The sequence below is a fragment of the Lingula anatina genome, chromosome 3, assembly GCF_051362555.1.
Source record: "Lingula anatina isolate TDL-2025a chromosome 3, LinAna3.0, whole genome shotgun sequence".
In the NCBI taxonomy this organism is placed as follows: Eukaryota; Metazoa; Brachiopoda; class Lingulata; order Lingulida; family Lingulidae; genus Lingula; species Lingula anatina.
The window spans coordinates 28404218-28432215 of record NC_141769.1 but is presented as its reverse complement, the minus strand read 5'-3'; the positions used below and the strand labels follow the sequence as shown (position 1 = coordinate 28432215).

General features: G+C 35.7%; 6 protein-coding genes across 6 annotated transcripts; 1 reads left to right on the top strand and 5 right to left on the bottom strand.

Annotated features, from left to right (window-relative positions):
• The first annotated feature begins 6 nt into the window (after nt 1–6).
• Nucleotides 7–27947, top strand: LOC106171023 (phosphatidylserine lipase ABHD16A-like). Its single transcript, XM_087007368.1, has 19 exons — nt 7–139; nt 517–573; nt 3067–3133; nt 3582–3668; nt 4009–4094; nt 4387–4460; nt 4781–4873; nt 5380–5453; nt 22222–22259; nt 22756–22860; nt 23219–23332; nt 23875–24039; nt 24454–24517; nt 24994–25114; nt 25350–25412; nt 25679–25755; nt 26143–26241; nt 26677–26723; nt 27234–27947. Exons 1-19 carry the CDS (start codon nt 74–76, stop codon nt 27351–27353), a joined length of 1617 nt encoding a protein of 538 aa, XP_086863494.1. The 5' UTR covers nt 7–73; the 3' UTR covers nt 27354–27947.
• LOC106171072 (C1q-related factor) lies at nt 5633–7087 on the bottom strand. The gene is made up of 2 exons (XM_013551197.3): nt 6652–7087; nt 5633–6344 (listed from the first exon to the last, which is right to left on the bottom strand). The coding sequence occupies exons 1-2, from the start codon at nt 6881–6883 to the stop codon at nt 5929–5931; spliced, it is 648 nt and encodes a 215-aa protein (XP_013406651.3). The 5' UTR covers nt 6884–7087; the 3' UTR covers nt 5633–5928.
• On the bottom strand, nt 7741–13724 carry LOC106171068 (uncharacterized). The gene is made up of 4 exons (XM_013551194.2): nt 13396–13724; nt 12547–12943; nt 8952–9241; nt 7741–8687 (listed from the first exon to the last, which is right to left on the bottom strand). Exons 1-4 carry the CDS (start codon nt 13649–13651, stop codon nt 8272–8274), a joined length of 1359 nt encoding a protein of 452 aa, XP_013406648.2. The 5' UTR covers nt 13652–13724; the 3' UTR covers nt 7741–8271.
• LOC106171067 (complement C1q-like protein 4) lies at nt 9699–12543 on the bottom strand. The gene is made up of 2 exons (XM_013551193.2): nt 11353–12543; nt 9699–11090 (listed from the first exon to the last, which is right to left on the bottom strand). The coding sequence occupies exons 1-2, from the start codon at nt 11609–11611 to the stop codon at nt 10660–10662; spliced, it is 690 nt and encodes a 229-aa protein (XP_013406647.2). The 5' UTR covers nt 11612–12543; the 3' UTR covers nt 9699–10659.
• Nucleotides 14258–18147, bottom strand: LOC106171071 (uncharacterized). Its single transcript, XM_013551196.3, has 5 exons — nt 18085–18147; nt 17318–17507; nt 16587–16988; nt 15489–15830; nt 14258–15247 (listed from the first exon to the last, which is right to left on the bottom strand). Exons 1-5 carry the CDS (start codon nt 18145–18147, stop codon nt 14844–14846), a joined length of 1401 nt encoding a protein of 466 aa, XP_013406650.2. The 3' UTR covers nt 14258–14843.
• Nucleotides 18243–21049, bottom strand: LOC106171065 (uncharacterized). Its single transcript, XM_013551190.2, has 5 exons — nt 20772–21049; nt 20184–20374; nt 19573–19751; nt 18909–19075; nt 18243–18494 (listed from the first exon to the last, which is right to left on the bottom strand). The coding sequence occupies exons 1-5, from the start codon at nt 21010–21012 to the stop codon at nt 18445–18447; spliced, it is 828 nt and encodes a 275-aa protein (XP_013406644.1). The 5' UTR covers nt 21013–21049; the 3' UTR covers nt 18243–18444.
• Nucleotides 27948–27998: the final 51 nt, after the last annotated feature.

Sequence of the window (27998 nt, the reverse complement as noted above, 5' to 3'; positions counted from 1 at the left end):
TTTTAATAAAATTCAACCAAAGTGTTAGACGACGTTAAGAGCGACGCCTATCGAATAAGTTTCCAGTCAAAACATGGCACTTGTTCGCTGCATTTTCGGTCCGAGATTGTTTAGAATTCACAAAAATGAAACTGAACGGGTACGTACCTAAGTGAGAGTGGGTGCAATTATTATCAATCCCATTGAACTTATGTAATAGCAATCGACCGAAAACATTAACACCTTGCACGAATGTGAGGCAGATTTGAAACTCCGAGATATTTAAGTATACATACAAAACTCGAAAGGATGTTGAGAAAAGTTAGAAACGAATGTAATGCCATTATATAAACTAATCAATATACTGCCTTAGTAATCTAAATAAATAATGTATCTTTGTCATCTTTATACAATAACAACTAATGTCAGTGATGTTGCATAATATTTGCACACATTTGATTTTTTTTTTTTTGAGCTTTCAATTTCATATGTACTTACAGTACAGTGAACTTTTATCATTTTTCCACGTACCTTCAGGGAAGGAATTATGCCCCAAATGGTGTTGAACATGGGAGTGATTTAGTTATCAAATGGGTAAGTACGGCTTGTTGAGCCAAAAACTTGCTTGGCTAATAAATTCTTTTTATATATTTGGGCAGTCTTTTACCACATTTATTTGTCAGAAATTCTGACTTCCTGAATTTTATTACAAATCATGGGCGTAACTAGGCATACGCACGGATGCACTGTGCGTACAATTTTTTTGAGCCAATCACGATATTATTCTCTATAAATTTAGTGTATTTTCACGAAAAATCCTCTTCGATTGCAAGTTAGAGTCACCTGAATGTACAAATCTTCTGTATGAATCGTATACGCACCATTGTTCTGACGCCCCCCGTCTCGTTTGCTTTCACAGAACTGAGGTAAATAAACAATACTAGCTACCTCCAGAAGTCCTATCTTAATCATCCATCTAGCTGGAACTTCCTTTACCTCTTTGGATTGGAAGTTTGAATGCCCTTCAACTCTCAGGTAGCCTTTGTCTTAAGTGTGTCGAATGCACACTCGATGGCGATATTTATCTCAGATAAAAATCTACCTGTGTTATTTTCAAACAGCAGCTCCAGCAGACCTGAGGACACTAGATAAAATCTGGACAACGGGCTTTATAAGGAGCCAGAGAAACAAAAAAAATATTTCCTGCAAAACTGTAAAGAATTTTGACACGGACTTGACCCAGCTTAACCCTCTAAACTAACAGGGTGATATGGGCAATTTTCACAAACAAACAGAGCTTTATCCTGTAATATAATTGGTTGATTTTGGATGATACCATATATAAGTTCAACTTTTAGAAGATTCATCTTTAAGCTGACCATGGACATGACGAATAATATAGCAAGAAGGTGTAAGAATCCTTCAACGATAAACTGTTCTTAAGATTATTTTCTGACAACTCGGGATAACCGCAACAAACCACATCGAACAAAGGTGCCTCACCGTTATTTAGAATTTAGCTTGATACAAGCGGGCATAATTTGCATATGTTTTCATAGTTTGTGTCAGTAAGCCCCTAGTTCAATAAATATACCATTCTAAGCAAGGCTTTTTTCAGCGAGTCCTCCAGCTGCCAATTGGACGGCAGCTGATTAAAAAAGTCTTAACTTGTCGGGGCAGCTGTGGACGTCGTATGAAAATCCATTGCAGTAATTTGACGTATGAATATTAAACTTCTTTCTAGCGCACGGTGTTTTTCAGTCACGACGTAACTACTACCTAAAGCTTACAAAACACAATAAAATGTTTCCATTAACTTTAAAATACATAATGCAGAAGTGACAAGAATGATCTACATTCGGTACAAAACACGTGTAGGCCCTAAATGAAATATGACCTAACTTGCCGCCAAATTATGAAAGGGGACACTTTCGGATCTTTATACGTATGGCATCTGACAAAGCTAATACATAAGAAAGGCAATTTTTATATCTTCGGCGAGAGATTCTTCGCAATCCGAAACAGACTAGAAGGCAATTTTCATATTTGTTCAAGAGACTTCGTTAACCGAGGGTCGGGAACAAGAGATAGTTACCGACCGCAGCGAGACAAGAAGCCAATTTTCGTATCTTCAGCGGGAGATCGAGCGTGATCTGAGCGAAAAGAGAAAGCGATTTTCACATTCGTTCAATGGACTTCGTTCGCAGAAGATTGTCAGCCAGAGATCGTTCGCGATCCGAGCGAGACGAGAAGGCAATTTTTATATTCATACAAGGGCGGTCTTTCGTGGAAGAGCGTGACGGGAGATCGGTATCAATTATTTTTAACCCTCTTTCCCAATGAAATTTATTATTAAAAAAAGACTCCATTAATTTGTACCCCACCCCCACCCCCGCTCACGGCTTTTGGAAAAGTTTGAGGCCCTGAAATTTTGAAGTAAGATACAGATGGCAATTATGGACGGCCTGCACCCCAATGCCGGAAAAAGCGTTGGTTCTGGGTGAAATAATTTACTGGAACTTAATTATACTGTGGGAATATTTTAAACTTTAAGTAATGATTTTATAAACGGTGAAAACTAAGCTATTATATTTGGCACATATAATTTAAACTGCCCTTCATCTTTTGCGTAAGTCGATCTACATTTAGCTATACCTGGGAATTTTGAAATTCTGTGCGTACAATTTTAAATGGTCTGGTTACGCCCCTGCAAATGATATATGCTGCATATAAAAGGCGTCTGTGTATGTTGCATGGTTTCTCTTTGTCACATGTATCAAATCACTCATTTATTTCAACTAAACAGCAGATAAACTTTCATTGTAAAAGTCTGAGTCTGTGCTACATATTAGAGTGAATAGTGACAAACCTCTTTGAACATCTGAGCAGGTAAATTAAAAACAACTTGCATATGCATACTGAATATTCCTGATGTTTTTACAGAAGTTGACTGTCTTCTTATGTTCATAAACTCATATGTTCATGTGTTTATAAACAGTTGTTGAAGAAAAATGAATTAGATAAAGTAAAAAAAGTTAAATGCCATTGGATTTTTAAGAAAGGAACTTGTACTGCTTTCTCTTCCAGTTAAGGTTCTGTCTGGGTCTCTGCAGGTGGACGTCTCCTGTTCTGTTGGTCATGATGTACAGGAGAAGTAAGTACTGTAAGCGATATATTGGCATGTTCCTATGCCAGCAAGTCCAGAGTGTTAGAAAACATAGCGCACAATCCTTTACCCCCTCCCACACGCGTGCGTGCTTGCGCACATGCATGCACACACACACACACACACACACACACACACACACACACACACACACACACACACACACACACACACACACACACACACACACACACACACACACACACACACACACACACACACACACACACACACACACACACACACACACACACACACACACACACACACACACACACACACACACACACACACACACACACACACACACACACACACAAAAATGAAAGTTATTCTGATACACTACATAATTATATGATGTACTGGGCAGGTAGTTTGAATCTTTAACATATGATACTAAACCATGAATTATCATTTCTATTACGTATGATTTTAGATTGGTTCAGTATGGATGGCCTGGCAAGTATGAGTAGAATGGCAGCAGGACTTCTTATACTTATAGTGGGATCAACTTTATTCCGAGGTGAGTGAGTTAAGAATATATTCTGAGACCAGTTATATTTACACCTTGTGCAGGATAAACTATAATTTTTAGAATTGTTAATTTTACAATTACAAAACTAATATTCTTGTATTTGAAGGACCAGCTTTCCTAGGATAAATAAACATTTACAGATAATGAGTCTCATATTTACCAGTATGTGGAAGGTCTGTGTGCAACTGAAAATTCACAGGGTTTAAATTTGAGACTAGAGTGTTTATTATAAAAGTTATTATTAAAAGGAAGCACTGGGACCTTTCCAGTAATTTATGCAGAACATTTGGGCATCTTGTGCATCTGTAATCATTTAATTTGCTTCTAGGTATAGGGAGGTTTACCAATACAGATTATATTACATTCATTGCTGTGCTGCAGGCTGCAAGGAAATCTCTAACTCCAGAAAATATGGTGAGCTGGATTGAAGTATAAAGAAGGAAACCTATAATAACCATTTGCAAGTCCAAGGGTTACCAGTTTGAAAATAAAATTTAAAAATTAAACATTAGAGTGAGACATTTACTCTGTGACTGTCTACTGTAAAAAGCAGTATTAAACCATATACTAGATAAGTACTGTATTAAACCATTTGAAGTTCTCTTTAAGTTAGGCTGCTTGTGAATGGAACTGTGGATAGATTAGATATTATATAACACAATGTCTGAATTTCTTGTTGAATAGTAATGATTCCTTTTTAATTCAGCGTTTATTAAGAAGATATGATTTTGAATTTTGGGCCTGGCCTGTCAACTTCAGTTGGAAAGAAGGCAGCAGAGGGTGAGACATGGGCCTTGGTTGTCACACAGACAGACAAACAGACAAACAGAAAGAAAAGCAGGCAGAAAGACAGACAGACAGAAAGGCAGACAAACAAACAGACAGAGAGTCAGACAGACAGACAAATGGACAAAAATCAGATTAGGATTTGGAGAATAGATAAAGCAGTGTACAGTTTAGTCTTACAAATACAAAATTAATGCAACAAAAAGATTGAATGCACATTACTGCTCCTGGTATTGTCGAATCTTTAAGCATGTGTCACATTGTCATACCAGACAAATATGCACTCACCAAGAAATTACTGACTTTTGTTTCAGTGATGGCAGCAAACCTCTGATCCAGCTCCCTGGCACAGCCAAATCCAGGGGGATTGTCAGCCTCATCAAGTTTCTTCCTTGCAATATAGTCAGGTAAAGTTGACAATTTAGGCAGACATTGCTGATTATTAGCAATTTGTAATTGCGTAGGTAATGTGTAAATATGTAAATTAGTGTGGCAATTGTTTATTCCATTTGTGACAAATTTTGATGATACCCCCCCCAAAAAAGGAATGACAGTGTAAAATGTGTAAACTGCATTTTTTATTCATGTGCTCACATCTTGGTCAACAGACAAACTTGATGGTAAAAAATTAGCATTCTTTGTCATTTTAAGTGTAATTTTGGACCAGTGTTATACAAACTTTTCATTTAATCAAGGAGCAGCAACCGTTTTTTTCTTAACAACAGCTTTTATTTATTTTTTTTTACTCCTGTATTCTGGGATCCAACCGAGTCACTTGCGTAATATTATCCTAATACAATGCAATTTGAATGTAAAATTAATTTATTACCTGTTGTTAGGAAAAAAATTGTCACTGTAACTGACCATACAATGCACTGTGTGTTACATTCAGTTGAGTTAATGGTGTTTTCAGCTATGTGGTAGCACACACATTTGGAAGAAGAATGATGTATCCTGGTGCCACGTCTTTGATGAACACTTTGGTTTGTAAGTAAAAACTGTGACAGCTAGGTTGATTACTTTAAATTTTCAAACATCTCTCTCACTCTAATATTTCACTTGAAAATTTCAGGATTTATCAATTTTGTTTCTCACTGAAATATACTTTTCAATACTAGGCCAATGAAGTTTCTAAAACTTCTGAATCGGAGGTTAACAGAGTTACGAAAAATATTGCTTTGAACAAAATTATTTCATATTTATTTTGTTTGAATTTATTGACCCGCTATATGTGGTACTGTGGTGTGGAAAAACATCTTGAAGGATCAGGGTCCTTAGGACATTGAAAGAGGAGAAGTACTGTTGAAGCTTTGCATAATTTCTTGATTTAGCAAAAATTAAAAAGTGTCAGAAAGCTAATACATTTGATAGATTGCCCATTACAACAAGTAGCCCACTTCTTGGACATGGAACTGACTTTGATAAAATTAAGCAAGTCTGTAGGCAATGGTGGCATTGAGTCTTAACCAGAGTAAATGAGATATCCTGTGAAAGTAGAATGTGATTGGCCTGAATCACCATTGATTTCCCCACCTGTCGCCTTGACTATTATTTTGTCTCCGGCTGTCAGCTGCAGCGTGACGCTGTTCCCCAGACTGGCAAAGGCACAGGCACACTGTCCAGAGTTCCCATAACTGGTAACAACTCTGACCCCATTCTTCTCAATCCAGAGGTCCACATTTTGGTTGGTATTAGTTAGGGTGTGGATACTAAAGAAGTAAGTGCCTTTCCTCATGGCAGTGAACACTCCAGTGTTGGTGTCATAGTTGTTGCCCAGGTTAGTTATACTGTAGTCAAATATGACTATTGTTGGTGATGTGGTAGCTGGATGGTGCTTTGTGAGCTTGACTGTAAAGGCTGTCTGAAGCGGAGTTACACCTAATTTGAAATTATGCATTGTGTTATGGAAGTAAGTAGGAGCACATATTAAGTAGTAGATGGTTGTTACTTGATTTTATAAACAGTACTATTCTATAACCCAAAAGCATTTGCACTTGTTAATACTGGAATTGGTTGATAATTTGTTCGTGAGTTAGGTAAGAAGCTGGTCTCACAAAATTTAACATTCGTGTAATTATTTTGCTGATATTCATCTTTGGACATTTTACTGACTTAGACTGGAATTTTTTAAACCAATTTGAAAGTAAGACTTCTGAAAATGTCAGAAACTTTAGGGTGTCCCTACCTGACGATGTTGCTCTCTCTGAAGTCACTTGGTTGCATTGAAATGCTGGATAACCAGGTAATCCTGGGGTGCCTGGAATTCCTGGAGTCCCTGGGGGTCCCTGGGGTCCCGGAGGACCAGCCACCCCCTGGCGACCCTGAGATGCCAACTGACTAGTGACTAGTTGGGAATGGCCCAAAATGACCAGAAAGACCATTACAGAATACTCTGCTAACAGAGCACGATTCCCCATTGTTTCAGTGTTCCTGTCTTTCCCCCAATGTTTGAGGTGATGACTTGATATTGGCTTGGTTTTATAATGAAATGGTGTTGATTAGGTTCATCACTATGGCTGCATTTTTCACCTCATGCCTTTGTTGTTGGGTCAAGTTGACAGTGAGAGTACAGGTTATAAGATGATGTGAACATTAATCTTTTATATATTAAAATACTGTCAGCCTGTCAAGACATTTTGTTACATTCAAATTAAATTTATCACTAACTCACACCATGATTAATCTTATCACCTTCTTTTTTATCTTCTTTTCATCACATTGTATGGATGTTTTAGGGATGAGTTATGAATAATGTCAAATAACAAGTTCTTGTTATGTGATGTTCTTCTTTAATTTGCTAGTTAAGTGTAAATACATAGTGAAAAAAAAATGTGCTTGTGGACATGGGTTTGCAAAAATATCACCATGTCACAACAGTGTTTTTGTCTTGTTGCAGTTAGTTTATCAGTGTCGGTGTTTTATAATTAGTATCTTAATTCTACAACAAGTGACCCAGCTTTGATCCCGATTGAGGACTTACTGGTTACTAAATAAACTACAGTCAGATAACCTTTTTGTTTGCTGCCCTGAGATTACCTTATCCAGACTGTGGGCAACTATCTGTTTCAGGGACAGACATGTCATCCCCCCTACAGGGCCCGGTGCATTTAACTTTACAGTAGCAGAATCAATTTATTAGATTTAGATTGAAATTCAAAAGCAGTTAATACATTGACTGGTACTTTTATGTACAAATTTAGGATGGACTAACACATATGCATTTGGTAAAAGAAGTAATTATTGTTAAAAGAAACAACAAAACATTTAAGAAAAATGCTTTTTATGATGGTGTTTATTTGGCATTGTATTACCTATACCATTATATTAATTCGCCTCTGATCAACATGGCTTTTGTTGCTACGTCAACTGTGGAATGAGATAATGCAGGTCAATAAATGACAGATTACTTAAAAGAAGTATTTATTACCTTTGAATATTGAAACCTATTTTACATTTTTCCATTTTCATCATTTTTCAGTCAAGCAATAAGTTTGTGGCGTATATATAAATCTGGTTATGTTATTCCAACAACAGAGATGAAGTCATTTTAAAATTCTGAAAAATAACTCAAAAATTAGTCATTTTGTAATTTGATTGTCAAATCAGGTTGAGATGGTGAAAGATACTACACTGGTGTTGGTTACAAAATCTTTAGATTGAAACCATAAACATAAAAGAACTTACTGAAAAATTAAAGTACATTTGAAATTTTAAGTATTTAATTAAGAAAATATTAAGTTCATACATGAAGTCTCATTGCTTTACATGGCACTATTTTAAAACTATTTCTCATGAAATGTCTGCATTAGGTATAAATGAGATAACCACTGAAGCTTGCGTGAGGGGCGTGTTGAGCACCATAGACTCCTCCGCCACTAACTTGCACCCACACTTTATCTCCAAGTTTGACCTCAAGGATGGCACTGCTGCTTATAGTGGCAAATTTTCCAGAGCCCTGAGCAGAATTCCCATACCCACTGGTGATCAGTTTTCCATTCTTGACAAGCTCCATGTGGGAACTTTTGTCAGAGTTTGTTAATCCGTGAAAAATGAAAAAGTATGTGCCGGCCATTGGAACTGTAAATATACCTGTGTATATGCTGAAACCGTTTCCAAAGTTAGTGACAATTGTGTCAAATCTCACAGTATGAAGTGAAGTAGTAGTTGGGTGGTACTTGGTCAGTTTGGCAGTAAATGCAATCTTTGGTGGGGATACGTATTCTGCAATTAGATATAATGTATCAGTTGGGTGTTATTTAAATCCTGAGTAACTGAGTAACTGTAAATAACCTTCAAAAACAACTTCATTTTCTGTTTAACTCATTTATTGATTTGAATGGCATTCTTTAATTTCTTTAAAGTACCATATAAATGTGCATTAAATTTTACATTCATCATTTAAAATTTGCCAAAATAATGTAGCATTAAGAAAAGATTATATTATTTATAAATGCAGTAAGTTGGAAAGTTGAATCATAAATATACTGGTAGTAACTGTTGTGCCATATCCTCTCTCTCCTTTCTCTCCCTTTGGTCCTTGCTTCCCAGTGAGACCGGGATCGCCTGGATATCCCTGAGGACCCTGGGGACCCTGGGGACACTCAATACACTGGTTGTTATTCACTGTGGGTATCTTGTTAGTATCTCCAGGCAGCTTGTTAGGAGGAATTTGTGCCTGAGTCTGGATAAATACAAGAAATAGACACAGTAGCCACAGCTGGCTGCTCATGCTTGAGAGTCGCACCATGTTGAACAGTTCAGATGGAGTGTGGTTTCTTTAACAAGCTGCAGTTGTGAAGTGTGCTGCAACCACCCCTAACAGGAACTATATTCTGCGTTTTGTTAAATATTAATGAGATAAGATGAAATATATCTCTGGTTGATCATTTTTTAAGTAAACTAGGTTGGGTGATGGAAAAAAGTTAGACTTAGGCTTCGTTCACATGCAATGTCTATTTTCTAATTTCTATTTGCGCTATCTTATGATCACGGTCTGTGCCCTGAATATCCCGCCGCGTAATTACTGGCAGCGCGAGCCAGTTACTTATAGTAACTTATAGTAACTGGCTCGCGCTGCCAGTAATTACGCCGCGGGATATTCAAAACCACAGACCGTGATCATAAGACATACCGCAAATAGAAATTAGAATTTAGAAAATAGACATTGCATGTGAACGAAGCCTTATCTTATGAAAAAGGACCTTGTTGTTTGGTTAGGGAGGAGGGGGTGTATTCACACTTTGAAACTGATTTAAAGCAAACAACATTATATAATTATTAATCAACAATAGGTTCACATGTCGAATGCTAGTCCGCTTATACATGGTACAGTAGAAGCTCACCCTGTACTGTACATGTACGTGAATTAGAGGCTCAAAAGTCAATGAATCTCCAGGAAGTTGTTAATAATGTTGCTAGAGGAACCATGATTAAGTAATACTTCATCTGAATTGACGAACATTTCGTGCACTTTCATTTTTTTTTCATCATTTTCTGTCAGTTTTGCCATCTATATGTCAAACTATACCTTTGTAATGACAGCTTTGCTGCCTTGTTTTAAAAAATTAGATATCCACTAAAAGATGCATGATGGTGGTTGAGTGACCATACACCCCTCCTTCATTCGTCTCGACCCAAACCTTCTCTCTCGCCTCTAGCTGAAGGATTACGCTATTACTGTATAAATTAATTGTATTAATTCACCTCTGATCAACATGGCTTTTGCTGCTACGTCAACTGTGGAACAAGATAATGCAGGTCAATAAATGGCAGATTACTTAAAAGAAGTATTTATTACTTTTGAATATTGAAACCTTTTTTACATTTTTCCATTTCCATCATTTTTGGTCAAGCAATAGGTTTGTGTATGTATATATCTGGTTATGTTATTCTAACAACAGAGATGAAGTCATTTTAAAATTCCGAAAAATAACTTGATTGTCAAAATTTAGTCATTTTATATTTTGATTGTCAAATCAGGTTGAGTGGTGGAATATACCACACTGGTATCAATAACAAGATATTTAGATTGAAACCATTTTTAATTTTTAATTTAAACATAAAAGAATTTACTGAAAAATCAAAGTACATTTGAAATTTCGAGACGTTAGTGTTATTAAGAAAATATTAAGTTCAGTCATATAGATCCCAGTGCTTAACATGGCACTATTTTAAAACTATTTTTTGTTACCACTCATGAAATGTCTTCATTGGCATAGATGAGATAACCACTGAAACTTGCATGAGGAGCCTTTTGATAACCATAGACTCCTCCGCCACTAGCTTGCACCCACATCTTATCTCCACGTCTGACCTCAAGGATGGCACTGTTGCTTATTGTGGCAAATTTTCCAGATCCCTGAGCAGAATTCCCATACCCACTGGTGATCTGTTCTCCATTTTTGACAAGCTCCATGTGGGAACTTTTGTTGGAGTTTGTTAATCCGTGAAAAATGAAAAAGTATGTGCCGGCCATTGGAACAGAAAATATTCCTGTGTATTTGTTGAAACCGTCCCCGAAATTGGTGACAACTGTGTCATATCTCACAGTATGCAGTGTAGTGGTATCTGGGTGGTGTTTAGTCAGTTTGGCAGTAAATGCAATCTTTGGTGGGGATGCATATTCTGCAATTAGATATAATGTATCAGTTAGCTATTATATAAATCCTGAGTAACTTAATACTCTAAAAAAACTTTCAAAACCAACTTCATTTTTTGCCCAATTCATTTATTGATTTGAATGGCATTCTATAATTTCTTTCTAAATGGGCATTATTTTACATTCATTATTTAATAAATTTTTTAACATGCCAAAATAATGTAGCATTAAGAAAAGATTATATTATTAATGAATGCAGTAAGTCAGAAAGTTGAATCATAAACATACTGGTTATTGTTGTGACATATCCTCTCTCTCCTTTCTGTCCCTTTGGTCCTTGTATCCCCTGGGGGCCGTTATCGCCTGCATATCCCCTGGGACCCTGGGGACCCTGGGGACACTGAATACACTGGCTGTTATTCACCGTGGGTATCTTGTTAGTATCTCCAGGAAGCTTGTTAGGAGGAATTTGTGCCCGTGTCTGAATAAATACAAGAAACAGACACAGTAGCCACAGCTGGCTGCTCATGCTTGAGAGTCGCACCATGTTGAACAGTTCAGATAGAGCGTGGTTTCTTTAACAAACTGCAGGTGTGAAGTGTGCTGCAACCCCCGAACAGGAGCTTTACTTTTCAATTTGTAAACATTAATGAGATAACTATATCTCTGGTCGGATGGTAGATAGAAGTTTGATTGATCTTTAAGTTATGAAAAGGGACCCTGTTGTTTGATTGGGGATGAGGGAGTATATTTTTAATTCACTCTATGAAACTAATTAAAAGCTAGCAACATTATGGCATCATTAATCAACAAAAGGTTCATATGAGTGCTAATTGTGGAGCAATTTATTGTAGGAATTTGTTGACTGGTCAATTTTGATAATAATTAAGCATCGCTGTTTAATGTAATAAAAGTACATTAATACATAATAATAGCTTTTATCTCATAAGATAATGTTGCAGTGTAAGACTCAGGCTGATCCTCAGCCCACTCTTTTTAATATTAATAATTAAATAATTGTACCTGCTGTGTTTGTCAGTAGCAATTGGTTAAAACATTATTTCAAATTCATCTTTATTTTTACACATAATAAACACAATAATTCACAGAAGGGGAGAAACTCATTTAGAACATCATCAATTTAATCTTTTTCTGGTTTTGTTTTAGTTCACTAATTGTAGTTCATCAAGATACAAATTTTATACAGTTGGTGAATACTCATTTTTTCTTTGTCATGTCCACTTATACATGGTACAGTAGAAGGTCACCCTGTACTGTACATGTACTTGAATTAGAGGCTCAAAAGTCAATGAATGTCCATTAATTTGTTCATAATGTTGCGATAGGAGCCATGATTAAGTGATACTTCATCTAATTGACAAACATTTTGTGCACTTTTTTTTTCATCATTTTCTATCAGTTTTGCCATTTAAATGTTTGAATATTCATGTATAATCACAGCTTTGCTGCCTTGTTTAAAAAATAAGATATCCACTAAAAGATGCATGGGGGTTGGTTGAGTGACCATACACCCCTCCTTCATTCGCCTCTACCCACACCTTCTCTCTCGCCTGTAGCTGAAGGATTATGCTATTACTGAGGGTGGCATAATCACAGCCACAATCCCCAGCATTGCCATACCCTTTGATGATTAATACTCCATCCTTCATGATTTGCATTGTAGAACTCTTGGCAGGATTTGTGACAGCATGGAAGGAGAAGAAGTAAGTCCCATTAGTCGGAGCAGTAAAGATTCCAGTTTTACTGTCATAGCCATTCCCTGCATTGGTTATTATGGTGTCAAACTTCACTGTAACCATTGGTTTTGTTTCATGATGGACCTGGGTCAGCTTAGCAGAAAAGGCAACATTTTTGTTTGCTGAAATAGCAAGAGTAACATATTTTTCCAATTGTTCATGATCAAATATCCTTTCATTGATAGAAAAACAAGAACATATTTAGATAATGTGAATATCAAACATTGAGTATATACTAGTACCTGAACCTTCCTTTTTATATCATTTTATAAATTTTTATATATTACTTTATTTTATTATAATTTTAAATACAGTATTTTACATAAGAGCCCATTAAACAGCTTTCAAATACAATTAATAGCAAGAATGATATTATATCAAATCCTTGGTTTCCATTTTTGTAGATTAATTAATTAATCAAACCATTCACCTTGTGTAAAAACCAGAGGATGATGCATTGCTCGGGGGAAGTTTGGCTAACTGGTTGACAATATATCATATCTCGTAGAAGGGTTAACTAGCTGTATCACTTACTGTTAGTTAACAGAACCAATTTTTAAAATCACTTTCATACCTGATGTCTGTGGTTTATCCACTATGACACTTGTAGCGCCCTCTTTTGTGTCAGGGGTGCCACACTGGCCAGGAATTCCTGGAATACCGGGGATCCCTGGGGTTCCTGGAGGACCAGCCGGCCCCTGGGGACACTGGCTACAGCAGTTGCATGATGAGCTCTTTGAATTCTGGATCAACTGTGTTTTTGCAGAAACGAACAAAAGAGCCAGTACTAAGAATTTTAGATGGTCCATGATAACTTTTGACAGTTTCATCGATGAGAAAGGCTGTATAGGAGCAAGAGTTTGAACTTTGTTTTTGCCAAATCATAAGCTCAGACTGGCTCAAATCACTGGTATTGTTATACTTATAATATTAGAAAGTGGTTAAGTTCTTTGTTTTCTGTCAATATTTAATCAGTGGTGTATTGTCAAACTTATCAGAAAGTGGTTAGATTATTTGTTTTTTGTTAATATTTAATTTACCACATATTTTTCCACCTTATGAAAGGGACATGTCATCTCTACAAAGGTGAAGATATACTGGCCTCATTAGTTGATCCACTGATAATATACATTCTGGGGTAAACCAGTCAAAAAGAAATAGTGTCCATTGGTTAAAAGCCTCTTGTTTCAACTGATTAGATAGCATTTAGTGCTTCAAATAAACAAATCTTGACTTAAGGTGACTAGGAGATAAGCCAAACCATTCACAGGTCATTTAGGGATAAAGTTCTTATTCATAACTCCACTGCATTTTCCCACTGATGACCTCCCTGTGAAATGTACATTCAACTTTTCTTAGTTTATGAATCAGATTTTTACTCAATGCTGCAAATGCCATAATTTGATACAGTATATTAATATATACATTGGGCTCATTCCCATTGAAACTATCAATCTGCGTAGATCGATCCAACTCCGTGGTGACTCTCTGAAGGCAATAAGGTTGATTGAAAGGTGCCTGAATTTTTAGCCTAGCACCTTGAATTAATTTTGTGTCCTTAGTAATGACTTGTACTAGTATTCATCATATTGTCCCAGAAAAGTACTTAAGTTTGACCACAAAGCAATTTGTCAAAACATTATTTCGAATTGTTATTTTTCACCTGAATAATGACTGTTACTGTCTCATTAATTCATAGTAACAGAGAATACCCTTTTTGAACATCGTTAAAATTTACTCTTTTCTTGTTTAGTGGTAATTCACCAATTGCATTTCATCATCAATCTCTGATGTTAAAAAAGCCTGAAAAGTATTTTTATTAGAATTTCTTAAGTCTTTGAATGTCCATGAATTTGTTCTTTATGTTGCTATAGGAACCATGGTTATGTGGTATTGCTTCTAAATTGACATAACATTTTGTGCACTTTCATTGTAGAATTAGTTGTTCATTATTTTTTGTCAGTATTGCCATATATCATGATGTCTATCCATTTGAAAGAGTTGAAAGCTTTGTTGCCTTGTTTAAAAAATAAGATATCCACTAAAAGATGCGAGAGGGTTGGTTGAAAGACTATACAATCCCCCTTCATTAGCCTCGACCCACACTTTATCGTTGGCCTGCAGCTGAAGGATTACGCTATTACTGATGGTGGCATGAGCACAGCCACAATGTCCAGAGTTGCCATATCCTCTAATAATTAATATTCCATTTTTCATGATCTGCATGACAGAATTCTTGGCAGAATTTGTAATAGCGTGGAAGGAGAAGTAGTAAGTCCCATCTGTTGGAGCAGTAAAGATTCCAGTCATACCATTATAGCCATTGCCTGCATTCGTTATTATGGAATCAAACTTGACTGTAATCATGGGGTTTGTTTCGGGATGAATCTGGGCTAGTTGAGCAGAAAATGCAACATTTTTGTCTCCTGAAAAAGCAAGATTTTCATAGATTTAATTACCATTTGTTCATGACCAAGCAAAAGAATAACAATACTGAAATAGTACAAGGACATTGATTGTGTGAATATCAAACATTTAAGTATATTATGCAGTTTACACAAATATAGTATATCTTTTTTATTTCTGAATCTAATATTTACATGAAAGTCCAAAAACAGTTTTCAAATGTAATAAACAGCAAGAAACCAGACTAAAACACTTTCATACCTGATTTCTGAGGTTTATCTACTGTGACACTATTGGTGCCCTCTTTTGTTTCGGGAGTACCACACTGGCCAGGAATTCCTGGAACACCTGGAATCCCAGGGGCTCCTGGAGGACCAGCTGGCCCCTGGGGCCACTGGGGACACTGGCTACAGCAGTTGCATGATGGGATCTTCAGGTTCTGGCTTAACTGTGTGTCCACAGTTACAAACAGAAGAGCCAGTATTGAGAATGTAAGATATCCCATGTTAACTGAATTGAAAACAACGGGCTGTATAGGAGCAATCCTTGGAAGTTTTTTGTTTTGCCAAAGCAGATTCTCGTTTATATTTGGTATGGTCATACCTATCAGAAAGGGGTAAATTGTTTGTTCTCTGTTAATATTTAATCCATTATGGAAGGGTGCAGGATGAACTGTTTCAGGTCATCTGTTGTATCTATAACATTGAAGACATCTTATTTGTTGATTTACTGATTATTCAGGGCTAGTAAAACTTATCAATAGGACCATTTGTTCAAAGCCTCCTGTACCATCTGATAAGAAAGCTGTTGGAGATTGAAATCACAGGTTTTGATGTAATAAAAATAGGTCACATCTTTATTCTCTTTTTCTGTAATTAATTCTTTATGTGTTGTTATTGAACCTGTGTCAAATTTTTGGGGGCAAATTTGGTAAGATATATAGATATTCTGTACACAAATAATTTGATTGTAATCCTTGTCTTAACATATGAAACAGACAAATATCAAGACTGGCTAATTACTAAAGGAGGTTACTGTATACTTTCATTCATTCCCTCTCCCTTCTCTCTCTGATTTAAAACTAGAACAACACTTCTTTTTTATCAACATCGTAGTTTATTTTGAAATATATCACCATAGCCTTACACTGACATATTGTTTCTAGCATATATAGTGAACTAGAGACTGATTTACTTATAGTCCTATGTATATGCACTGGTGTGTGTGTGTGTGTGTGTGTGTGTGTGTGTGTGTGTGTGTGCACGTACGTGTTCAGCACAATTTGGGAATCATCTAGACATTTATAACACTGTTAATAAGTTTAAATGAGTTTCTAGACCAGCTGATTTCAGTTTTCATAAATGAGATAACCACTGAAAGTAGCGTGAGGGTCGTTGGAGGCTCCATATATCCCTCCTCCTGTAGCCTCCACCCAAACTTTATCCCCAGCGACCAGCTGTAGTATGATGCTGTTACTCAAGGTGGCGTGAGCGCAGTTACAGTGTCCCGAGTTCCCATAACCCTTAATGACCAATATGCCATTTTTCACGATCTGCATCGTAGCCGAATTGGTGGCTGAGTTCGTAACAGCGTGGAAGGTGAAGAAGTAGGTACCGTTGGTGGCAGTGGTGAAGATTCCAGTTTTACTGTCATAGCCATTCCCTGTGTTGGTAATGATGGTGTCAAACCTGACCAGCGACAGTGGCCCTGTCTGCGGGTGGTTCTGGGACAGTTTTGTAGCAAAGGCAATTCTCTTCACATCTGTAAGAAACAAAGTTTTCCCTGAGAAATGTTTTTTTTATAGTTTTTTTTTGCTCAGATGAGTGAAATAATAAATAGATTACAGCTGTTTTTTTTTTTCAATTTAAATTATTTATTTACTTCTGTTATAATATTTACTTTTTGTGTATCCATATTTGTATTTATTTTTTGTTGTGGTAAAGAAAGTCAGATTTTCTAGTAATGTATAATCAATTCAGGACACAGTTAACATAAAAATTATAGATAAAGACCAATTACAGGACTTAATGTAATCATTACATCAAGCCAGGTGTTGCTTAAATAAACTACTAAATGCAAACAACATTTACCTGATGTTTGGGGTTTCACCACAGTTTCTCCTTTCTCTCCTGGAGTGCCATGTTGTCCAGGAATCCCTGGGTTACCTGGAATCCCTGGGGTTCCTGGAGGACCCTGGGCGCCAGGTGGGCCAGCCACCCCCTGGGGACCCTGTCCACAGCAGCTGCATGATGAGGATGGATTTGGTGTGATTGGTAGTATCTATGTGTGTCCAGTGGCCAATGCTATGACCAATATTAAAGGTTGAAGTAACCCCATGTTGCCTGATTGTCTTGATCTTGTTTTATGGCAGCTTCTGAAGTGAGCACCGTGTTCTGTTAATTTATATCATAATCGCTTGCATATCTTCTTATGTTAGTTTTACATCAGAGATAGAATTTAGCTGCTAATCAGGAAGGAATTGGGATAGTGTTCAGATGTAAAAGTATAGGGGTAATCAGTACCAATGATGTTTTATGACAGATAGATATGATTAGTTATCTGTGATTGGAAATTTCTGTTGGAAGGTAAATAGAAAGGGTGTGGGAACTACTTTTATTTGCAGTGTATGGTATTTACTGTGAATATTCACACAAAACTAATTAATTTTACTTACCAGTGCAATGTTTTATGATGGTGAAAGTTGATTCATGTATTGAATGGTGAGTGGGATTCATCACAGGAATAATAGTTTTGTTGTTAACTAATTTGAAATCTTTTTTAAAAATAAATTACAAGAAAAAGAGGTATTTGAATTTTTGAGCAATTAAAGTAGTATTTTGTCCCATAGTTTGATAACCTTTTTGTTACCAAACGAAAAGAACACTAGTACACAGTATATGTGCTGGAACAGAAGTGACATACCCTTGTAATTGGATATTTCTACATTAAAGACTCTCTCTCTCTCTCTATCATATTTGCTGTGGACAGACAGTGATATATTGCTTGAAGTTTCAGTTTAAAGATTGAAATGTTTGATTTTATTTCAGACTTTTATAAGACTTTAATATAATTCTATATATTTATTGGTAAGATTCCAATATCTCAGTGATCAAGTCAGAATACATAAATTATGTGGAAAGTGGCATTGATCGTAAATGGCTCACAAATAAACTGAAAAGATCAGGGTTATTTGATGCTGTTCTTCACTTCAAGTTGGTTATTCTGTTGCTGTGAAGATGGCAAAAACATCAGCATGTGCCAGAGTTTCTAGAATATTAAAAAGTCCTCTTTAAAAATGACACTGTAACAGTAACTGGTGCAGTATGTTGATAATCAATTAATGTGTAGTTATGGATAGCAGGAAACTGTCAAAGGGGTTGATTAATTTACAGAAATCCATGCTAAATTACATAAATTTGGGTTATCTAATTCTTGTATATTTCTCCACTTATGGGCCTGTAAAATTTAAATGCTATCAGTAAATGTATACAAGGGTATATTTCATAAAAAGTGACACTAATATTAACATATCATTCTTGCTTAGATATGAATACAGAATTACTAGACTGAGGTTGCATTAAAAAAATTAATAAGATAACAATTCTTGCACTAAAGAGGTTTTGGCTCAAATCATTCTGAACATGACTAAGTCTTATAAATAGATAACCTGATTTCACCAACCTTTTGTATACCGTATGGCCATATGCCCTGGTGCAAAGATAAAGGCAGGATAACTGGAGAATACCTCATAGGGACAGCCTGCTCTATTGATAACAGACAACCAGCCAACATCATTACCACAGCCGTTATAGGACTTGTTGATGAAAAAATGACGAGCCAAATATGACCTGTAATTTTTATGTAAGAGCAGAAAGTGATTATGAGTGCCACAGTTTTAAAGTCACTCTAAAAACTAATCCCTTTTGAAGTTTTTATGATTAATATATTTAAACTTTTAAACTATGTTTGTGTCATTTTTAGCATGATTGTAATTCATAAGAATTATATATTTTATGTACTTGTAAAGTGCACTGAATTTTATAATAATAGATGCACTATATAATTGAAAATTATTATTAAAATACTTACTTGAAAGCTACAGTGATAATTTTCTTGATTTTACCTTGAAAATTATTATATTTGTTTTTATTAGATTTGATTGTAATGGATTGAAACATTGCAGTTAAGCATTTCAAACTAATATCCTATTGCTGCATCCATCGCAGATGATGGGGAAAGGGAGGGGTTTTGAAACAAATTTAGCTAGTTCCTGTTGCACAATAATATGTCCTTTGTTTCTGGATGACCAGGATCAGACAGACAGACAGACTGACAAATTACATACCTTATGTCACCTCGGATACTAAAGTAGTAGCCACTTGCTGAAATCGAAGCGGTTTCAATGTCTGCATACGGAGAAGAGATCAGTTTGTCTTTGGTAAACCAAGTCATCTTGTCACTTCCCACGGCATTAAAGACCAGAGTGAGGCGTTCTATACCAGCCTGATAAAGAGCAACCTTCACCTGGAGTTAGACAAAACACTTGTGATTTATAATTAGCAGAAAACAATGTATTTTATTGTTTTTGAGTGGATATCTAAATTTGAAGTAGCTTGCTAAGTAATGAGGTTTGTACATATATTGAGACACAGGGATTATAATATTGCTAAGATTATTGTCGATAGAATTGCCACTATATCTAAAGGCGGTGCAGAGAGGCAAAAAATAATATGGTTTGTGGGGCGATTTTAGACCCCTGCAACCTTGCTGTTAAACAGCCTTCATATCAGCATCAGCATCTCTTATGGGTCATTATCAGCATGATGTTTAAAAAAAAAGATATCAGTCCAACTATCAGTGAAGGGGAGGGGGGGGTGTTCAACCATTTGAAATTTTTGGATGGCTCAGAGTTGGGTCCCCAGCAACATGTCAGTAGTGAAGTAATGGCCCACTCACATATCTGATATTTTGACTTGTCCAGTTGTTGACTGCTGAGGACTTGTAGTGTGCTTTCAAATTATCATTCAGCTGTTTGGCTTGGGGGTTTTCCTCGTTTAAAGCTTGGTTGGAGTTCCACAGCTGAAAGATGTCACCACCTGCACCTGCCACGGCCTTGAAAACCAGACGCCATTTGTCTGATTCCAGCGCTGAAATTTTTTAACAAAAAGTGCATTCTCAGTAAATCCCATCCGTCTATTGTGATTTCTCTTTATAGAAGATGATTTTAAAAGTTGTACGACGGTTACATTGATGGAACTTTGACTGTGCATAATAATTCTGAGCTGTAAAAATAACCACTGCATGCATTCAACTAGAAATTTTAAAGGATTTTTTTCTATTTTCGCTGAAGTCATAGGACAGTCAGTCATTGAAAAACTGAATAGCAGTGAATTTTGTTTTACAAAAGCTATGCTTGAAAAGTCACCATGTAAAATTGAAATAAGTTAATGTCAATCCTTTGATCAGATGCTAAAAATGTACTGCACTTACACCCAATCAGAAGCATGGAATTTTTTTTGAGAGAGATAGATTTAATATTCTTACCATCCACCCTGGTTTTAAGGCTTGCAATGAGCTGTTTAATTTTGTGACTGTCACAGCACTCCTGCTCAGGTGAGATCTCCTCTAGGCTGAAGGAGCACCTGCCATTAGTCAGCTGAACAGTTGCTTGGGCCTCGAAATCACAAAATGCTAACAAACTAAGAAGCACAATCATCAATTTTGGCAGTTTCTCAGTCTGGTCCTTGAGAGCCTGGAGCATCATCATCTTAGCTGTGTTGATCATTGAATCTCAATTGACTTGGATAACCTTAATTTTTCATATTATAGATATTTATGAAATGAGCCTTTTTTTAATTGATTAACTCTCTCTAAATTTTCTCATGAATTTCATTTATGAGGAAATAGTTTACGGTGATTACATTCCGAGAAATATTAGTTCTGTGGTGGTAGAATGTTTTGTTCAGGAACAGCTGAATTCCGGGAAACAGAGGCAATTAGTAAATGTTAGTAGCAGTAATTGCTCCATAACTATGAAGTTGTTTCATCAAGGTTATTGGGTATGGTTTGCAATATCCGTTGTAGCTTATTTTCAGAACCTGTTCATATAAGAACTAACGTATACCAGAAATAAATTATTTTGCATCAGATAATGCCCAGATTACACAGGGAATGCCTTTACCACAGATTTATATTTTCTGTGTGAAGTTAGACCTGAAAGGAATAGACCTTATTATGTTTGCCATTCTTGTACAAGGAAATCAAAGTTTCGTTCATTTGCCTATAATGACATCCCTATTTATTTTTCTACTGAAAAAAAGACAAAAAAAAAAAAAAAACATTTATGATGATGAATGAATTATGGCCTAATTGGATGATCTGCTCATTACCTATAAAGTATTGCATATTAATTTTTTTGTTCTGATTAGACAAAGGAGAGTAGAAGTAAGATTTTGGTTTTGTCAGGTTTAAGTATGTGCACTTATTATCATATAGAATTCAATATTGTGTGGAAAACATTAATTTCTCAATTTCAGAGATGTGCATTTAAAATATTGAAAGCGCCACCCAAACCTTGCACACTACAATAATGTCCTTTATGTAACCTTTATTCTGGTCCTAAAGTGTATATTGAAGTGGAAACCTGCTTTAGCATTGGGCCCAACGATCGTCCTTTACTACATGTTTTCATGATATACGTGTACCTTGTCATCAATGAAATGAATGCTACATACATTTTGTCTAAATTCCAAAGGCAGGATTAGTCTACATTGCCACTGCAATCAGTGGCAATTCTTTGACTCACATGAACTTTTTGTGATACCATGTGTTTTCATCTCAGTTCGTTAATAACAGTAGTATGAAATTAAAAATTGGTAGTGGCTATATGCTATTAAACTTGCTGTTATCATTCCATCTGTAACATGCAAAAGCAGCAGATATAATTGGTATCATGAGAACTATGCAAGCTATTTTCTTTCTATTTGCATTGCAGTTAGCCCTATCTTAGAAGCAAGAAGTAAGCTAATAGAGGTAGGTATGATAGTTTAAGGTTGTCTGTGTGTGCCAGATTTTGGTCTAAGATGGCACAGGGGGGTTTCAAATAAAATAAGTGCTACATAGGGTTTTATTAATGAATATAACCATATACAATTAATTTTGTAGCTTGAGCCTTACTTAAAACATGAAATTCAATGTGATATTTGTTGTAGTTGCACGCTTTCTCTTTTTTTTATTAATTTTTATATAATTATCTATATTTTTTTTTGGGGGGGGAGGGAGGAGCTGATTGTTTCATATTAATCTAACATATGTAACATATTCTTTTTATTGGTCAGTCATATAAAATATTAAATTCACAGATTTATAAGAATGAAGTTGAACATTGAAAAAAAACAGAAAACTGTTTTCTCTCTCTCTCTCTCTCTCTCTCTCTCTCTCTCTCTCTCTCTCTCTCATAGTACTTGCTTGGATTCAGCAATCACACCAAATTATAGTATGCTGATTGTCTCTATTGTCATAATTTCAGAAAAATGGACTCCGAGCCAAAGTGGAGACTCCAGATGGTAACCACATAGACACAATGTTTATTGATAGAAGGGACAGCTTTGAAATGTCCAATGGGAAGTATTTGGTAAGTGGTGTACAGTGGATGGATTGCAGTTGGTTAATATTTTAATAGTTACTGTTTCTGTAATATGATGATATTTTACAATAGAGTAAAAAAAGGGATGTGCTTCATGACATAGTGTAATAATTGCAATGTCTATGCAGCTAATGAAGTTTTTATCTGTGATCATTTATGCGATTGTCTACATGTGTCGTTAATGGCTCATCACTGAAGTTCTTCATGCACGTACCCAGTAGGCTGAAAGTGAACATTTAACAGCACACACATTGATGCTGGTACATGCAACATTATCATATAACAGCACACATTGTTGTTAATGTAATGAAATGTGAGAGAGAATATATTGAAAAGTGTATTTCAGGTTGTCTGCAGTGAAGGGAATGCTGGGTTCTATGAAATTGGCTGTATGGTGACACCCATGGATGCGGGGTACTCTGTACTGGGATGGAATCACCCTGGGTTTTCAGGCAGCACGGTAAGTACACATTTATCGTCATACCTGTATACCTGAACAGGTGATTGGATATTTTATTCTTTATTTATTAGTTGACCCTACATACTTCTACCTCACTTCTATTCTCTTATCCTGAGGATCTTTTTATGGGAAACATTTTAAATATGTTAGTTTTCATGATATACTTCCCTGTTATATCCTCATGTTTTAATAGTTTCGTTCAAAACAATTTTCCCTCTTTATATTACATGCTTTGGATTTATTTGAAGGAATGTTTTTCTATTATATTTTACATTTCTGTGCAAGAAAAGCACAATTTTGGGCAATCATGCATGATGCATATTCAGTGTACAGTATCTCCAAATTTTGAATATACTAATCTCCCTCTTAACCTCAACTGATTTAAGCTTATGGCACAGCTGATGAAATTCTGTACAACTTCAAGCATTTTTTTATAGTTAACTATTTTATAGTTAAATCTGTAATAACAAGGGACCTTATTCTTTAACTTGCTATATTCTGATTATACTAGTATATACAATATACTACCCATACACCTCTAGGGAGCCCCATTCCCAGAGCAGGAACAGAATGCAGTGGACACTGTGATGCAGTATGCTATTACCAGACTTGGCTTCAAACCAGAGGAGATCATTCTGTTTGCGTGGTCTATAGGGGGATTCCCCGCCTCATTCGCTGCCATGAACTACCCTGATGTAAAAGCTGTGGTAAGTGGGAGGATTGTGACTTGTCTCAACCAATTGTCACACCTACCACACTGTACACAAGACTAAGAGCGCATTCACAGCCAGTTGATTCGGACACTAACTAGTCTGTGGATCAAATATGGTGCAAGCCTCTTAAAAGTATGCTGAGATTTCATTGCTCTGCCCTTGCTGGGAGGCGGAGATCCATTGTCAAGTCTGAACCATGTTACTAGTTAGTCCATGGATTAACTGGTTGTGAACACAGCCGAAATATGCTTATACTGGGTATACACAAACACATGTGAATGCACAAAAAAAAAAAATTCAAACACACTCACATGCACATGCACACTGAATGAATATCTCTGCAAAAATGGCTATGTTGAATGTGACTGTGATAAACAATAGTCTTAAAATGTATTTTGATTATTCCAGATACTTGATGCTACTTTTGATGATGTAATGCCATTAGCAGTAGCCCGCATGCCACAGAGTTGGAGTGAGTATTCACTGGTTTTAGAGAAATTAAGAAAGAATATCTTACTATGTATTTAAAGGGTTTATCATACCATAGGTTTTTAATTTGTTACATAATCTACATAGATGCTACTGTGAATATGTAGAAACAATTTGAAGTCAAATACCAACAATTTGTAAGTACATGCACTGTCTACAAAAATATTGCAAAACCTGAGGAAGAAAAGACCTGAAAATTTTTGTAGATTTTTTGAAATATCAATTTTTCTATTAAAGGTATAGAAGACCTCCCCCATTTGTTTCACACGTATCTTCACGTGCGTTCAGGTCAATTTATACCTTGCATTTGACATTATGCTGATGATTTGTAGATAATCTCATGCAACAACTATTGTCACTTTGTATGGAAAAGATCTGCATGCACACAACACAATCTGCAATCTTGCTGCCATCATGGCTTCATTTTCCACAATGTATTTATTTCTTGCTGTGTTCCAGGGGGGTTGGTGTCCATGACAGTGAGGCGCTACCTCAACATTCCTATCTCCAGTCAGCTGTGTCAGTACCCAGGACCTGTACTGCTAATTAGGAGAACAAATGATGAAATGATCACTACTGTGTAAGTATATAAATATATATATATAGAATCAATCAATCTCTCTCTCTCTCTCTCTCTCTCTCTCTCTCTCTCTTTTTCTCTCTCTCTCTCTCTCTCAACATGGACAAGAACAGCACTGTCACGCTCTCTCTCTCTAAACATGGACAAGAACAGCACTGTCATGGTTTTGATTTTCCAACATTTAAATATTATTTAAATATATATATTGTATTTACACAATTTTTTTTATCTACAGAGATCAGACAGTGATAGGATCCAACAGAGGAAATGATCTGCTGATTAAGTTATTACAATATAGGTAAGAAGGAGAGAAGTAGAAACCATAGAGCTGTAAAAGACCCTATTTTGAAGTGGTAGGTCTGAGTCCACCTGTTTTTATAAATGGACACACCCAAACAGTTTCCACCTTGCCCGTCCATCCCCTGTAGCCATCTGTTTGACTTTGTATGTTCTCAGTATGAATATACTCTATGAAGCTGGAAAGGAGATAGGAAATGTTATCATGCACATTTTACTGGAATATTGAGAGGCTCTTTATGTTTATGACCATGTAATCTTTTTCAGATATCCAAATATTGTGAATTCTGACACTGAGGTCCTCCTTAGGAACTGGCTTGAGTGTAAAAATACAGAGGACAAACGTAAGAATTTGCTTTTAATTTAGAAATTTAAAAACTGTCAGCTTACTTGTTATATTTATCAATTTGCATACTTGCAGTAATTTCTGATTGATTTATATTCTTAAATAAGGCACTCTAATAAATTCTATGGATGACATTCTCTTGAGATTTTGAAACTTATGCCCGAGGCCGAAAAAAAAAATCCCTAATGCGTGAGGAGAAAAAAAACTACAATTATAATGGATTATGAAATATTTCTGTACCTAATATGTATAAATTTTGTATAATTGATCAATAATGAGAATAATGTTTACTTTTGACCATTTTTAGCTAGCAGCTCTATTTAGACAAAAAGAAAATGAAAAAAAGGAAAAATGTTACAATATAATATGTTGTTTTTCTTTCCAGTCCAATTCCTCACCAACCACGGTGTGGATGATGACATGTGTGAGGCCACATTTGCTTCCTTTGTCATGGAGAATTCCTTAAGTTTCCCCATGCAGATAGGTAACTAAGATGAGACTAATGTTTATTTAGCCAATAAAATATATAGTATATACAACAGCAGAATAAGATGTCATTCCTCCATATTTGTTGTCTTTATTCATATTAATACCGCTTTTGGCAGTGATATTTCTGTGGCTAGGAAATTTTTTAAATTAATTTAATTGTACAATTTAAAGGATTTTGTAAAATTTTATAGTGGTTTCTCTTTGTTTTGTATCACAAGGATTAAGAAATTTATGTGTAATGTGGATGTTCACCAGTCCTGTAATGTTCAATAATTTATTCATTCATTTATTTAAATATTATTATCATTATTATTGCATTTTGTTACAGTATAAAAAGTAACTGGGGTTTATTAACTCCCTCTTTAATATTTTGTATTGTTCATTACTGATTGAGTAACATTGATACAGAGTTCAATGTGTATTTGTTCAGGTGAAGGCATCAGTGAAGATCTTCGCTCACAACTTGCACTGTTTCTGGTGGGTAGTAGTTTCAGCATGATCATGTTTCATGTGCTATTGTAGAATGCATTAAATAGAACAGTCCCTAGGATGTTTGATGTGATATAAAGTCAGAGTGGGAATGATTTTTTTTGATTTTGTGCACAGTTCATGTGAGAAATGCATGTACCAGGAAATACATGTATAACTCTGCAATTTGTTTCTGGCGTCGAATGTATCAATTTAATACCTGCAAATTTGCACTAATGATAGTTGCCATGGAGCATCTTTCATTTTACTATTCCTTTGAGTTAAAAGATACAAGATAATTGGCATTATAACTTTTCTACACATTATACCAATTTCTGACATTTTGCGTAACTAAAATGACAATATATATTGATATTATATTTTGTGTTTTAGGACACGTTTCCTGTCTAACATTTCAGTTTTGATAGTATGAAGAGGTATCTTATGTTTAGGTATCTTTGTATAAATTGTATTACTTCACAAACTTGAGTTAAATTCCTTCTTTCTACCAAATTTCAGGCGTACAAACACATGGAAGATTTCGAGTCGACCCACTGCACGCCTCTTCCTACTACCCACTTCAAGTTACCATGGCAACCAAAACTTGTCACTGCCAGGAACTTCGATGACGTGGATTAATCTGTTGGTCATCATCAGTTGTGTTATGCTTTGCTGTAATATTATACAGTGATTAACCATGTGCACTGGTCATTGGTCACTGGTCAGACTTTGCACTTGGTCATTCACCTTGCTAAGCGTATATTTTATAGATTGCAGGATTTGTGGCCATTATGTGTAAATGTGGATCTTGTTTGGTTGTAGCCAAACTGCTGGAGAAATTGATGTACATGCATGCATGCTGAAGTCTGTAAGTTATTAAGATCATTTTAGAATATAAAAATTATGTCTGTATAGACAGTATAAACTGGACATTGTGATTGAAAGCATAGAAATACATCTTACGTTGGATTTGGGTGTAGAGATTCAAGAACTGTGAAGAGTAGTATAAAATGCCATCATTTTTGGTCATGTTGCTTGCAATTATTATTGTTGTAATATCAGTATAACCAAGTACTTATAAAATGAAATGAATAAAATCAAATCATTAAAAAATTGTCTTTTTTTCACCTTTTCGGTACAGAGAATTTTAACTATGTTGAGCAACACTGCATATTTCAGCAGTTGACTTTTATTATTAGGCCTTGACATTAAACTTTATGGATTTCATTGTAAGTGAATGACTTGATCTTGTGTGTGCATGTGTGTTAATGGAAATCGTGCCCG

Excerpts from the sequence above, each read along its gene's own strand:
- LOC106171072 (XM_013551197.3), bottom strand. The coding sequence starts at position 6,883 with ATGGGGAATCGTGCTCTGTTAGCAGAGTATTCTGTAATGGTCTTTCTG. Across the intron at positions 6,345-6,651 it reads AGAGAGAGCAACATCGTCAG|GTGTAACTCCGCTTCAGACA; the intron begins GTAGGGACACCC and ends ATTTCAAATTAG.
- LOC106171071 (XM_013551196.3), bottom strand. The coding sequence starts at position 18,147 with ATGTCACTTCTGTTCCAGCACATATACTGTGTACTAGTGTTCTTTTCG. Across the intron at positions 17,508-18,084 it reads TTTCGTTTGGTAACAAAAAG|ATACTACCAATCACACCAAA; the intron begins GTTATCAAACTA and ends GGACACACATAG. Across the intron at positions 15,831-16,586 it reads TTTCAGTGGTTATCTCATTT|GTATGACCATACCAAATATA; the intron begins ATGAAAACTGAA and ends CCTTTCTGATAG.
- LOC106171067 (XM_013551193.2), bottom strand. The coding sequence starts at position 11,611 with ATGGTGCGACTCTCAAGCATGAGCAGCCAGCTGTGGCTACTGTGTCTG. Across the intron at positions 11,091-11,352 it reads ATATGTCACAACAATAACCA|AATATGCATCCCCACCAAAG; the intron begins GTATGTTTATGA and ends ATCTAATTGCAG.
- LOC106171068 (XM_013551194.2), bottom strand. The coding sequence starts at position 13,651 with ATGAAACTGTCAAAAGTTATCATGGACCATCTAAAATTCTTAGTACTG. Across the intron at positions 12,944-13,395 it reads GGATAAACCACAGACATCAG|CAAACAAAAATGTTGCCTTT; the intron begins GTATGAAAGTGA and ends TTGCTATTTCAG. Across the intron at positions 9,242-12,546 it reads TCTTTTAGTGGATATCTTAT|AAACCACACTCCATCTGAAC; the intron begins TTTTTAAACAAG and ends AGCTTGTTAAAG.
- LOC106171065 (XM_013551190.2), bottom strand. The coding sequence starts at position 21,012 with ATGATCAACACAGCTAAGATGATGATGCTCCAGGCTCTCAAGGACCAG. Across the intron at positions 20,375-20,771 it reads CCTTAAAACCAGGGTGGATG|CGCTGGAATCAGACAAATGG; the intron begins GTAAGAATATTA and ends AAAAAATTTCAG. Across the intron at positions 19,076-19,572 it reads AGTATCCGAGGTGACATAAG|GTCATATTTGGCTCGTCATT; the intron begins GTATGTAATTTG and ends TAAAAATTACAG.
- LOC106171023 (XM_087007368.1), top strand. The coding sequence starts at position 74 with ATGGCACTTGTTCGCTGCATTTTCGGTCCGAGATTGTTTAGAATTCAC. Across the intron at positions 22,861-23,218 it reads TGTCCAATGGGAAGTATTTG|GTTGTCTGCAGTGAAGGGAA; the intron begins GTAAGTGGTGTA and ends AGTGTATTTCAG. Across the intron at positions 25,756-26,142 it reads TAAAAATACAGAGGACAAAC|TCCAATTCCTCACCAACCAC; the intron begins GTAAGAATTTGC and ends TTTTCTTTCCAG.